Source organism: Musa acuminata, chromosome BXJ2-7 (assembly GCF_036884655.1).
Source record: "Musa acuminata AAA Group cultivar baxijiao chromosome BXJ2-7, Cavendish_Baxijiao_AAA, whole genome shotgun sequence".
Lineage (NCBI taxonomy): Eukaryota > Viridiplantae > Streptophyta > Magnoliopsida > Zingiberales > Musaceae > Musa > Musa acuminata.
The window spans coordinates 4,767,569-4,780,442 of record NC_088344.1 but is presented as its reverse complement, the minus strand read 5'-3'; the positions used below and the strand labels follow the sequence as shown (position 1 = coordinate 4,780,442).

The window sequence follows — 12,874 nt, the reverse complement described above, 5'->3', positions numbered from 1 at the left end:
GGACCAGCAGTTTGCAATATATTTACAATTAAATGCCTGCTTAACAATGCACATAAATATCAATGTCCTTTGGCAGGAAACTAGGATGTTCTAACTTCTAGAACACATTATTTTGCAATATAAGAGAAGTTGATTACATGGGATTAAGGCATCATCAGAATAAAGAATGAACTTAAATTTTAAACTCGACTTGCACAATGCTAAAATCATAATTGTTATGTCAAATATTATAGAAATGCTGGAATTTAAGGGTGCAAATGATATTATTTCACCATGATCAATGCAGAACATATGCAACATAAGAAGCAGTACTTCAGAAAAATTTATACCTAATTTCTGCTATTATATCCATCTCATCAGACAGTCAAGTTACTTTTCACTTATTAAACACTAATCATCATCTGCATCAAGCAAGCCCTCAATATTAAAAAGAGTTGTAAAAACTCCATGAAATGACCAAAACAAAACAATGCAACTTGCCACTGTGGCCTCAAATCAGACAAAAAAGCAAAGGGTTATAGTTCTGGATACAGATGATGTATTATAAAATCGATATGAAAGAAGATAAAGGCATAGATAATCTAACCAGTTACTGGATGGTATCATGACTTCCTGAATAGATGGTTTGCCAACATATCAGATATCCCTGAGAAAGGAATGCTCTCACACCCGAACAGTTCTTCAAGCTTAGAGTCACATAAAACAGACGTGTTTGAAGAATCCTAAAAGAAGTTAAAGCAGAGAATTCAAATTGAAAAGAGAAAGATTTATTTCTAATCAATCACAGGGATTTTCTTCAAAGAAACACGAGATAACTTGCTACCAAGAAAGCAATATCAGAATTTTCTGATACTGGTGACATTCAAATAAAATGTAAAACCATAAAAGCCTTAGGAGTTAAACAAAAGTACCACAATTTACACTGGAAGAGGAAAAAAGATATCAGCACCGTAATACAAGCCAAGAAGAAATATATTATAGATCTCTGAAGAAGCATTCAAATGCATGAATACATGATATCTTGTGCATCTTTGATGTAAAAGAACTAGTGCTGTGATAATGAACGTAGATAGAACTTACCTACAGCTGGTTAGCGTTTATGTAATCCCACACACGACTCAAAGCCTCAGATTGGAGCATTTCTCTTTCCTCACTTCCAAAACAATTGACCAGTGCTCCAGAAATAACAAGAGGACATTCATCAGCATCAGGTTTGGTAATGTCAGTTGCTGCAACATCTACAACCTTTAGCTTTTTAGATTCAGGACCTGTATCTTCTGCAAGAAGTAGATTCAAGTCCATTTAGGTTGTCATTACATATATGTACACTTAAATAGATGAGATGATTCACATACTTGGATAACCAAGTGATTGTATATGCTTAGATAATAGCTTGTTCATCTTAAACATTTCAGTACTGTCAGTCTCAAACACCCACCTTAGTTCATCGTTGCAGATGATCTTACTCTTGTTATTAGGATATTGAAGATTGTTTTACGGATGTAAGCCCATAGCTGTTTCACAATCTGATTGTAATATGTGATTAGTAGTGCATGCATAATTCAATAGAAATCACTCCAGAAAGGTGTCATGCACATTAACAAATGAGTTGACTGATAGAGGAACCTGAGTTCTTGACATTGCTGCCTCACCAACAATGAGCTGGAGTTCAGGTGAAACACCACAAACTGTATTTAGACCCCCGGGACCACCTCATTTTTAGGCTTAGGTGGTGCACTGCACAAAGAAGAAATGTTGATAAACCAGCACAAATACCACAAAATCCATACTTATGAGCATATGTAAAAGCAGTGAAGATGCATATTCTTGGTATAGAAAGTCAACAAACACATTAATTTTTTACTGATAAAACATTGTGATGATTCATATCCATTCTTTCATGAAAAATCAAACAAACCCAACAAAATAAAATGAAGAACAAAGTCAGTGTTCAATCAATTTCTCAGCATAAACAGAAAACAGTAGTTCCCAATGTGTCTTAGACCTAGAGTATAAAAATCAAGAAGGGTCAGATTTTCTTCTCAAGATAATCAGATATCTCAACATAAATTAATAATCATGACCTTTCTTATTACCAGTTATGAAACTGTCCTTAAGATTTTCACCATGTTATGATGGTAGTCAAGTAGCATTTATTCCTAGAGACAACATTATAGATGTCCAGCATTGTCTATGTTAGCAATACTTTCTTTTTCTGTTCCTTTAGGTGCATCATCTCATAGCTAACCTCTTTCCCATCAATTCACCACGCCATCTGACAAGCCTTTCTATTTTCATTATCAGAGTGGCTGCAAGTGTATAGCCAGAAGGCTCCAGTAAAGGACTCAATAGATCTTAGTTTGCCTTGCCATTATATAGGCACAAAACACAAAATATCAGCTTTCCCAGCACTTAAAATTCTTTGAAATAAATATTAAAATTCTCTATTTCATGCAAGTTTACTGTAATCGTCAGACTCATTTTGCATGACCCACATGGCCTTTCATCTCCACCTCTTGTGTGCTAGTGCAAGCCATGCAGGAAGATACAACTAGGGAAAAATGACAAAAAAAATCAGAAAATGATATAAACTTCAAATCGAAAGGCCTTATTAAAGATAACTTGTGAGAATCACCAAGGAAACAGTAAAAACTGGATACTGAAAAGTTATCCTTTTCAAGGTAGCCTCATCTTGTGCCTAACCCAAACCAAAGTTATAAAATCATCCTTAATATTGATAAAAAAGAGGATACATGCACAGCAGCCACCTTCTAGAAGATGTTAAACTGATCCTGTCACAATCCAACCCAATGGGATACTTGTTAAGTTTGAATCATTGATTCATTGATCCAAAATGCTTCAACATAAGTCACCAAAGAACATCTAACCTTATTCACGGGTAGCTCTTTTCAAGTAGATCTTTTATACTCAAGCTACTCAACATGTCCAATACTCGGTCAGCTCTATATCATTTATTATGATTCATCCTAATTAATAGCTGACTCATTAATTTATTGAGTCTAAACTACTAACAAAAAATACTTAAGCCTAAGTTAATAGTGGTAGGCCAATCTAACTGACTGATCAAGTGTGTTATATGCACACTAACTTTAATAAGTTCATTAACCAGAAATAATTAGTTAGTTTTTGAGCAAAAAAATGATCTATGATCATGAATTAGAGCCAATCTGAAGAATTATAGTACGCCAGCTCAAATTGGTTAAATAAAAAAAGGCCAATGGCATAAAAAATTGAGCATAAAAGTTAAACAACCAGAAACCCTCGTCTAAAAGGAGGGGAGCGCATACGAAGTCAAAAAAAGGGCACCTTTCCTTCTGTGCAGCCGCGGACACAGTCAGAGGCCGGACGGCAGTAGGGACCCCCTGCGCCACCTGGTGGAGCTGCTGCTGGAGGTGGTACGCCGCCACCACGGCGGCAGAAGGCAGAGGTGGAGGTGGATGGTGGAAGACGATGCCAGGGCTGTGCTGGTTGGGGAAGGTAGCCGGAGTGGCGACGGCCGCGGACGAAATGGGCTTGGGAGGAGTGATCTGCTGTTGGAGGGGGAGGTGGTGGAGAAAGATGTAAGGGGTATGAGGGGCGGCGGGATGCTGCTGATGGAAGGCGTAGTTCTATCTGGTCGCGAGTGAAGGCAGCGGCCTTGTGGAAGAGGTCGAGCCCTGGTTTGGCCTCGAACCGCCGGACGACGCCAGCGACGGAGGCGGTGGCCGGGTCTGACTGCCGGAGAAGGGGATCGACGCAGCTGGCGATCTCGTGATCGGAAACCGGGGCGATGGCACGCGGGTCTCACACCATCCAACGGCGATCCGAGGTAGCAAGAACTCAAATCGCTCTCCCCGCCCTCTCTCTCGCTCTCGTTGATGGTAAGAAAAATGGAATGACTAAACTACCCTCGAGGCCGTTTTAAATGAGGCAGAATACATGACACGTGATATGCACGTGAATCACCTTTCCGTTTTAGCCACACCACGTTGTCCAAGACCACATCCTGCGCGTTGACCAGTAAGTAAGACTGGCTCCAGTCCTAAATCGGGTCACAAATCGAGTAATCTGATTGAACCCGAATGGACCCAATCTGTTCAGTCTCAGTCGAATACAACCACGACCTGATCGAACCGGCCCACGTTACAAGTACTATATATAACAATTCCGTGAAAGCGAAGGGTGTTTCCTGCGAGGCTTGATCACTCGTCAGAAGAAGAAACGGAACCCTTTCGGATTTGGGGAGGAAGCCACCAGGGGAGAGAGGGTGAGCTGAAGGAGCGGGGGCCAACCAGAGCTTTACTTCCCGAGGAACCCTAGTTGACCCCGGGGGAGAATCCGACATAGCTAATCCCGAGCTCGCTTCTTGATCCTTCACCCGTAGTTTTTCCAGGCTCTGCCTGGAAGAAGTCAGGTTGCTTCACCAAAAAGTTACAATTGGCATGTTATTTATTGGTTTGTGTTCGATCAGTTAAGTAAAAGTGAGACCCTGCTGAATGATCTAACTATCTGTTTGCTGCGGATTTGTTTCTCGATGGGACCAATCTCCATGTTTCTGAAATATATTTGCCTCTGATTAATTGTTTACTAGGTCAACAATAGGCATGATGTTTAGAAGTGGAATTAGTGCTTGTACATGTTACAGATGGTCCCGGAGTGTGCATGCTTAGTTGTTGAAGATGCATGTTTGCTCCAACAATCATCTGTTTGATCAGGATTCATTTTAGGGCTTCGTAAGGGATGGAGAATGGCTGTTTATGGATGATGTCTCTGTGATTTTTGAGAGGTGGATCTAATTGTCCTGCATGTGATTGATATGAGGCGTGAAACTTTTCCTAGCAAATGCTTTCAAGATGTCTTGTTTTGATTAACTCTCCTATATCAGGACACAAAAATCTGTACCTTCTTTAGTCAGATAGGCATTTATCTAATTAAAGATGTGCATCAAGAAGTCTGCCTATTAGTGTTGAAAAACGTAAAACATGTAAATAGAGTAGCAAAGAATAAACTGATTCGCTATTACTGCTTTAGCCTTAATTTTACTTATGCTGCAAATGTCTTGCAAAAATCTTGTCCCTTCAGCATTGTAAATGTGTCTTTCTTTTTTCCTATCTTCTTGCTTGAGCATTTATCATTTTTGTGTATATCAGGGGGAACCTGGTTTGGATAAACTATAATATAAATAATGTCTGTTCATGGCTGCATCAATCAAGTTATAGATGACAATGGAGAAGATGATGAAGGACCAATTATTTTTAAGAGGCCAAACTCTTCATCAAAACAAAGTCAGTTGAGCTGTAGTTCAAAGAAGACAGCTCCCCAAAAGCATGATGGTTTTAATATTACTTCTAATCAAAATGCTGGTAATGGTGAGAACTCTCATGTGCAAAATGCTAAAGTGTTCTCTACTGTAAAACCATTGAGTGAGAAGCCTAATGTGGCAATCTCAAGTTCGCTGTCTTGGGCATCTGTTCAAGATACATCCTATCATAAATCAACAACCAATGATGTGGGACCGGAGCATCAGGATGAGTCATCTCCTGAAGTTCAGGAATCGGATGATTCAAGTGATGATAAACCACTGAGCCATAGACTTAATTCAGTTTCTGTGGCAGTTCAGAAGAAAAAATCCACCGATTTGGAGAAGATTCATATGCATTCTTTAGATCATAAGTTTGTAAAGAAGAGTACAGATAAGATGGATTTGGACAAGCCAATCATAAAAAATGAGGATTCTGACTATTCTGATGATGATAAACCACTGAGCTACAAATTTTCTTCTTCAGCAGCAGTTAATAAAAGTGGCTTCTCACGTGTCATGAAGGCACCTCAATCTTCGAAGCCCACTTCACCTCCATCCATGAAGATGAATTCAAACATCAAGGGATTCTCTGATGATTCAGAAGATGAAAAACCACTTCTTTCTAGGTTTCAATCGAAGGCCACTGGTGGTTCTTCTATGAAAGATTCCAATTCAGATGAGAAGCCTTTCTCTTCTAAATTGAAGGTAAATGGTTCTAGCAAGAAGGAAGGAAATAGTGACAATACATTCCCCAAAGGTGGCCAAAAGCGGCCTTTGGGTAACATTAAACCTACTGAATCTTCAAATATTAAAAAAGTAAAAGTTTCAGAAACTCCTGCTTCTGTGAAAGTTAAACATGAAATTGCTGTAAAGAAAGAAATAAAGGCAGATGACAGTGATCAAATACCAATTGCACAAAGAATGAAGAAAACAGTGTCTTCTAACAGCACATCAGTTAGCAAGAGTGTGTTACATAAAACTCACTCATCATTCAAGACAGATGGCAAGAAAATGAAGACAAATGTCAAGGATTTCAAATATTCAAAGTCATTGAAGGTGCCTCCTGGTTCTGGCGGGGGCCAGAAATGGACTACCTTGGAGCACAATGGTGTTATTTTTCCTCCTCCATACAAGCCCCATGGTGTTAAAATGCTCTACAATGGACAGCCAGTTGATTTGACTCCTGAACAAGAGGAGGTTAGAGTTAAATAATATTTCAATTCCTCATCATAGAATTCTATATCTGTTCCCTTGTTTCTCTCTTTTGGTACATATTGCTGTTGCTTCTTGTACTTCTGAAAAGACCAGTATTTGTTGAATTCTTGTCAAACTGCAAGGACTTTTGATGATTTACATCTTCAAACCTCTTTTTCCTTTTCTGGATATCTTTGGTTGCAGGTTGCAACAATGTTTGCCGTGATGAAGGACACAGACTATGCCACCAAAAAACAATTTATTGAGAACTTTATGAATGATTGGCGACAAATACTTGGTAAAAATCATGTCATTAAGAAATTTGAGCTATGTGACTTCACTCCAATATATGAATGGCATCTAAGGGAGAAGGAAAAGAAGAAGCAGATGAGTGCCGAGGTAAATTATGCTGCAATCATCTATGTAGTTGCTGACTCGGTGATTTGATGAAATATATGTGAATGAGTAATGTTTCCTTCATTTTGATCCTGCCATTATCTAGTACAAAGAATAGAATAGTTGTTTGTTTTGTTTTAATACTCTTCATCTTGTACATAAATTGTGGAGGCTTGAGTGCTGCCATCGAATAGAAGTAGTAAGTTGATGTACTTCTGGCCCATTTTTCGTGTGGATGGTAGGCTTCTAGAAACTGCCAGATTCATAGTTTTATGTCAGTTTGTTTGTCATCCATCGCTTCTGGTTTAGGGATAACTCTCAGATTGAGAAAAGGCTTTTCTTTTAACCTTTTGCTTTTCATATGTAACAACATAACTGATTAGTGATTTATGTTGGTCTATTCTGTTTGTGCAACTATTATAGCAACATCTTGAACTTTTGTTGTGCATCCCTGATTAAAGATGAGGTAGGAGCTCCTAGGCAGTTCCTTGCCTTTCTAACTTTGTTTATGATTTGATCATTTTCTTACACATAAATTTTCTTTTTTTCATCGCTATAGTTTAAAACAGATATTTGATGAGTAAAAATACTTCATTAATTGATAATTCATTTTAGATGTAATGATCCATGGCATGTTTTCTTCTCCAAATTCAAATCTAGCACATTATATTAGTAAGCAGGAGTTGCTAACTATGTATCTATGCTGTCTATGTAGGAGAAGAAGGCCGTAAAAGAAGAAAAATTGAAGCAAGAGGAGAAATACATGTGGGCTATTGTTGATGGTGTGAAAGAGAAGGTTGATTATAAGTTCTGACTTTATTTCACATTTTTCAATAGTATTTTGTTTTTCTGATGAAGCTAGTAGATAACGTAATTTATGCTGTATATCTGCTACTGAATTGATAGGAAAAGTCCGAGACTTGAGTAAAGTTGTTGCACCTTTGTTCTTTATTGAGAGTTGTGCATAAATTTATGCACAATTTGATCAAATATAGATTTCAGTACAAGTTTGCTTTATTATGGGCATATTTCATGCGGCTTGAAACATACCATCTGCCACATATTAAGTAGATCCTTACCAGACACTTTGAATTTCAGAAGTCACTGTCACCTACAAGTTTTTTAAAAGTTTTTTTTTCTTTTAAGTTGGTTTTTTAAGCATCTGTTATTTTGGGAAGAATTTAATGCATACATGATGCAAGATATCTTTCTCTGTCAATGTTATCACCATGTGGGAAGCCTTTACCTCATGCTTAAGTAACGTACCTTAATATGGTGATGCATATTGTAAAATTTGTGGCCAACCTTTGTCTTTCACATCTTATGCTGGAACTAATGAGTAGGTCTGTTTTAGGTTGGAAATTTCAGAGTCGAACCACCAGGATTGTTTCGAGGCCGAGGAGAGCATCCAAAGGTTCTATTATTATTATAACTTTACTGGAATTTAACTGTTAGCTGTCTGTCAGGGTGAATTGGAATGCCAGAAGATCCTGTCATTTCTATTTTCTGCTGAATCTACTGTTGCTTATTGTAATTCCAGATGGGAAAGCTGAAAAAGAGGATTCGGCCTCGTGATATTACAATTAATATAGGAAAAGATGCACCAATTCCAGAATGTCCAATACCTGGTGAAAGGTAATGTCAGTTAAATTATTAATCTTGTGAAAAAAGACTGAAAATTTTAATTAGCATTCTAATATTAGCATTTGGCTTACCTTTTTTAGGTGGAAAGAAATAAAACATGATAACACTGTCACATGGTTAGCATTCTGGAATGATCCCATAAATCCAAAAGAGTTCAAGTATGTCTTTTTGGCAGCAAGCAGTTCATTAAAAGGGCAAAGTGACAGGGAGAAATATGAGAAAGCCAGGCTATTGAAGGTAAATTGCTCTTTTTGCTTTGGAAATGACAACATGCATCAGTTTTTACCAGTAGATTGCTCCACAGGCAACTAGTGAGATGCCATTCTTTCTTTTGTAGGATTATATACATAACATTCGAGCAAACTATACAAGGGACTTTGCCAGTAAAGATCCAACAAAACAGCAGATAGCAGTGGCAACTTACCTTATCGATAAGCTAGCACTTAGAGCTGGCAATGAAAAGGTACCAACTCATTGACAAAGTTCAACAGTTTCATCCTTGTTTATTCGGCCTTGTGGTTTGTACTGTTAGTGTCTAATCTTCCCAATTTTCTAACCTTCAAATGTCTGGTTGATTCTTGTGTTGCCATGCTCAAAACTGGACCACACACCATGTCAACTTTTTCCCCTTAAGATATGCATATTTATTTCAATGTTATTTCTTTTGGCAAATTATGGTGATAACCTAGATACATTAGCTATGTGAGCAAGGTTTTAGATTTTGATCGGACTGATATGTATCAGTCAATACTTATCAGTTCAACCAAGAATTGGTACCAGAACATACAGCTTAGTACTGATTGATATCTATTTTTATATTAATTTTCTGTTATATGGGAAAGTATAGTTTAGTTTACTACTTGATATAGTAGCACTGTTCATATCAGAGAAGGTGTTGAAACTGGTATTTGACTAAGAATTTAAACCTTGTACCTGAGTACTTATCTGACTGAAAATATAAACCTTGTATACTAAAGTAACTAGCTGGTATTTGATGTGTTGATGATGCTGTTAAATCATCTCTCACTTGCACAGAAATAATGGTTTGGACATGTAAACATGAGCTTCATATTTATGTTGAGGTGCTCCTGTTGATCCCTAATCTATTGAGAAATCACTTCGTGCATTTGATTCATTTTATTGTATGTTGCAGTTTGGCTTTTTAAACCATGCCATGTAAAAGAAACTTTCTTCTATAACTTTTCCTAGTATCATTTGTTGGTGTCAAACTAGCTTTATTAGCTTGTCATAAAAGGGGCAGCTTCTGCTAATGCAGGGCCTGAGAAGGGTTAATCTATGTAGTCTTACCCCTGTAATCGGAGTGACATTTTCTGCTATTCGAACCTTAGCCACTTGGGTTACGAAGGAGCAACCTAGCTTTATTAGCTTGTCATAAAAGAGGCAGCTTCTGCTAATGCAGGGTCTGAGAAGGGTTAATCTATATAGTCTTACCCCTGCAATCGGAGTGACATTCTCTGCTATTCAAACCTTAGCCACTTGGGTTATGAAGGAGCAACCTAACCATGATGACTTTATACAATGCATGAAGACTTGGACATAATGCTTTCATACAATTATGTGCACTGTCGAATTCTCTAAATCAGTTGTGCATTGTGAATTTCCTGGTCATCATAATATGCTTATGTTGAATGAGCTGCATCATAATTAGTCATTCACCTAATGCTGGAGCATCAATCTTCTAATTGAACTCACTGCCAATGTTTATCCATCAGATTTTAGAACGATTGAACTCATACTTAAAAGCAAATCTTGGTATTTGCTGTCATATTTAATATTACTTCTGTAGTTCATTTCTTTTCCATGTTACTGAATGATATTTTGTAAGCTCCTGAGTGGAAAGTTTTTATCTTATGCTTTCGAGGATGGTTGCTCTTTTCTGGGTGTACTTTATCTTGCAATATGGATGTTACTTGTTTATGCTTTTGCCATATAAATCTTTCTACAGGATGATGATGAGGCTGATACTGTTGGTTGCTGCACTCTAAAGGTGGAGAATGTTGAGTTGGTCCCTCCAAACATGTTAAAGGTAGATTCTGGTTATTAGTTCACTTCTATTGTTTCATTTAATTCCTTGTGTAATTTTAACATTATGATTTCTCCAGTTTGACTTCCTAGGTAAAGATTCTATCAGATACTTAAATACCGTGGAGGTTGAACTGCCTGTCTATAAAGCAATTGGAGAATTCCAAACTGGTGAGAGGTGACTACATAATTTATGTAGTTTGTTCAATTTCTGTCAACAGTATGTTTGGATATTAATCAGACATTGTAATTCATTAGCTAAAAAGAGTGATGGAGGTAGAAAGGGTAAGGGTGATGATCTCTTTGACTTGCTGGACACAAGCAAACTCAATGCACATTTGAAGGAACTCATGCCTGGTCTTACCGCCAAGGTTTTCCGTACATACAATGCTTCAATTACCTTGGATGATATAGTAAGTACGAAGACGACGGCAGATACCTGTGTTTTCTTCCCTCTGTTATTCTAAGAATCCAGAGTCTCGTTTCCTTTGAACTGCTTTCTAATAATGCAATCTTGGCATTTCATGAAATCCATATTGAACGGTGGTTGTACTTTTGACTTTAAAGTGCTCAAATGATGCTATAGGGAAGGAGTGCTTGATAAACATGAATTTAAACATGTTTTATTGAGTCTATATTTTTGCTGTATCTTTTACAAAAAAATTATTAAAATTTATACATGTCCTGTACAATCATTGTACAAATATGTCCTGTACATGTTTGATTAAAATTTAGATCAAAATATGCACTTACTTTGTTGATACTTCATTCTGGACTGCCACCAGTTTATCATAATCCTATTGCGTAGTGAAATAGGTAAGCATCATACTTTTGTCTATGTTGATTTTGTCGTGATATGGCAGTTGAATAAAGAAACCAAGGATGGCTCTGTTCCTGAAAAGATTGCTGTCTATCAGCACGCAAACAAAGAGGTACTGTGGCTTCTTGTTTGTCTATTCAGTGATTTATGAATTTATGAGTCATGATGATAATTGATGGTTTCTTTTACAATATAGGTTGCAATTATATGCAATCATCAGCGCAGTGTCTCGAAGTCCCATGAAAACCAAATGTCTAGGCTGAACGAGAAGATAAATGATTTAAAGGTCTGTTGGATTTCTAATTGTCATTATTGATTTTTCTGTAAATTTTCACTAAACATGCCTATTTTGTTAATACTGTTGCAAATAGGCCCAGCGGGATGAATTGAAGATGGATTTGAGTAGGGCCAGGAAAGGGAAGCCTCCACTCAAGGATAAAGAAGGGAAGACAAAGAAGAACTTGTCCCCTGAAGTGTAATGGACTTAACCAGATTGTTGAACTTGAAATTTCTTTGAAATGTCGTGTCTGTGATCTGATTCACCTCAACTTGCAGGATAGAAAAGAAGCTCTCTCAGGTTGATGCAAAAATAGAGAAACTTGAGTTGGATAAACAAATAAAAGAGGATCTGAAAACTGTTGCACTTGGAACATCAAAAATTAATTACCTTGATCCCAGAATATCAGTTGCATGGTGCAAGCGCCATGAAGTTCCCATCGAGAAGGTGCATCACCTGCTATCCTCTCTTTCTGAGAAAAGCTTGACATTTATGAAATATATTTTCCATGGCAAACTTTGCATTCAATAGATGGCTTAATTTATTATGCCTTACTCCACAGTTCAGTACGAATCTTTAATTTTCCACATACAAAGGCACAGTTTTTTTTTTTTACTTCTAAATCTTGGCCTGTTTTTCTTACCAGATATTCAACAAGTCATTACTTGCAAAATTCGCCTGGGCAATGGACGTCGAGCCCAACTTCAGATTTTAATGGATCATTGTTGGCATGCTTGATTCCTTATATTCCAAGAAAGAAAGAAAGAAAGAAACATTCGAGTCATTCACTTTTTATGAGGGAACTCCAAATTTGTTTCTAATGCTCCCAAGCTGCATTAGGGAGCCTCTGGCAACGCCACTACAGAAATTTATGGACACTTAGATCCAAATTAGTAGAGAACTGGATTTCTTGTTGCTTTATATACATCAAGACGTTCATGTTGGCCTCTCCTTGATCTGTTCTTCCCAGAACTAGCTTGGTGTGAGCTTTGTTCACTAAATTGGAGGTAGTGCTGGGGATAATGTTGGAATCTACTAGCCACTTGCAATTTAAAGCCACTACCATCTGCAAATCTGTTGTTGTATGTCCTGGATATATTGTTCGAACTCGTGATCTAAAGTCATCACTTGTGGATGTCTCGTTCTCTTAAACGTTGCAAATATTCCTTCAGCCATGCAAGCGAGTGAACATTTGCTT

At 37.5% G+C, this 12,874-nt stretch overlaps 1 protein-coding gene and 1 pseudogene across 2 annotated transcripts; one reads left to right on the top strand and one right to left on the bottom strand.

Annotated features, from left to right (window-relative positions):
* Window positions 1-318: 318 nt before the first annotated feature.
* Window positions 319-4,345, bottom strand: LOC135587049 (uncharacterized; annotated as a pseudogene).
* On the top strand, window positions 4,200-12,828 carry LOC103990475 (DNA topoisomerase 1 beta). Of its 2 annotated transcripts, XM_009409626.3 has the most exons (16): window positions 4,200-4,414; window positions 5,151-6,499; window positions 6,701-6,895; window positions 7,608-7,688; window positions 8,247-8,306; window positions 8,433-8,527; window positions 8,617-8,773; window positions 8,874-8,999; window positions 10,503-10,583; window positions 10,660-10,750; window positions 10,838-10,992; window positions 11,443-11,511; window positions 11,596-11,685; window positions 11,771-11,874; window positions 11,955-12,123; window positions 12,323-12,828. In XM_009409626.3, the coding sequence occupies exons 2-16, from the start codon at window positions 5,186-5,188 to the stop codon at window positions 12,389-12,391; spliced, it is 2,856 nt and encodes a 951-aa protein (XP_009407901.2). In that variant the 5' UTR covers window positions 4,200-4,414; window positions 5,151-5,185; the 3' UTR covers window positions 12,392-12,828. The 2 variants fall into 2 exon arrangements, with proteins under 2 accessions (XP_009407901.2, XP_064972437.1); XM_065116365.1 differs by lacking the exons at window positions 4,200-4,414; window positions 5,151-6,499; window positions 6,701-6,895; ... (4 more) ...; window positions 8,874-8,999; window positions 10,503-10,583 and having other exon boundaries at window positions 10,660-10,757.
* Window positions 12,829-12,874: the final 46 nt, after the last annotated feature.

What these genes read in the sequence shown, in the direction of transcription:
- LOC103990475 (XM_009409626.3), top strand. Translation starts at nt 5,186, where the DNA reads ATGTCTGTTCATGGCTGCATCAATCAAGTTATAGATGACAATGGAGAA. An exon ending in AGAAGCAGATGAGTGCCGAG is followed by an intron (nt 6,896 to 7,607) that starts GTAAATTATGCT and finishes CTGTCTATGTAG; the next exon opens with GAGAAGAAGGCCGTAAAAGA. An exon ending in AGAAGATAAATGATTTAAAG is followed by an intron (nt 11,686 to 11,770) that starts GTCTGTTGGATT and finishes TGTTGCAAATAG; the next exon opens with GCCCAGCGGGATGAATTGAA.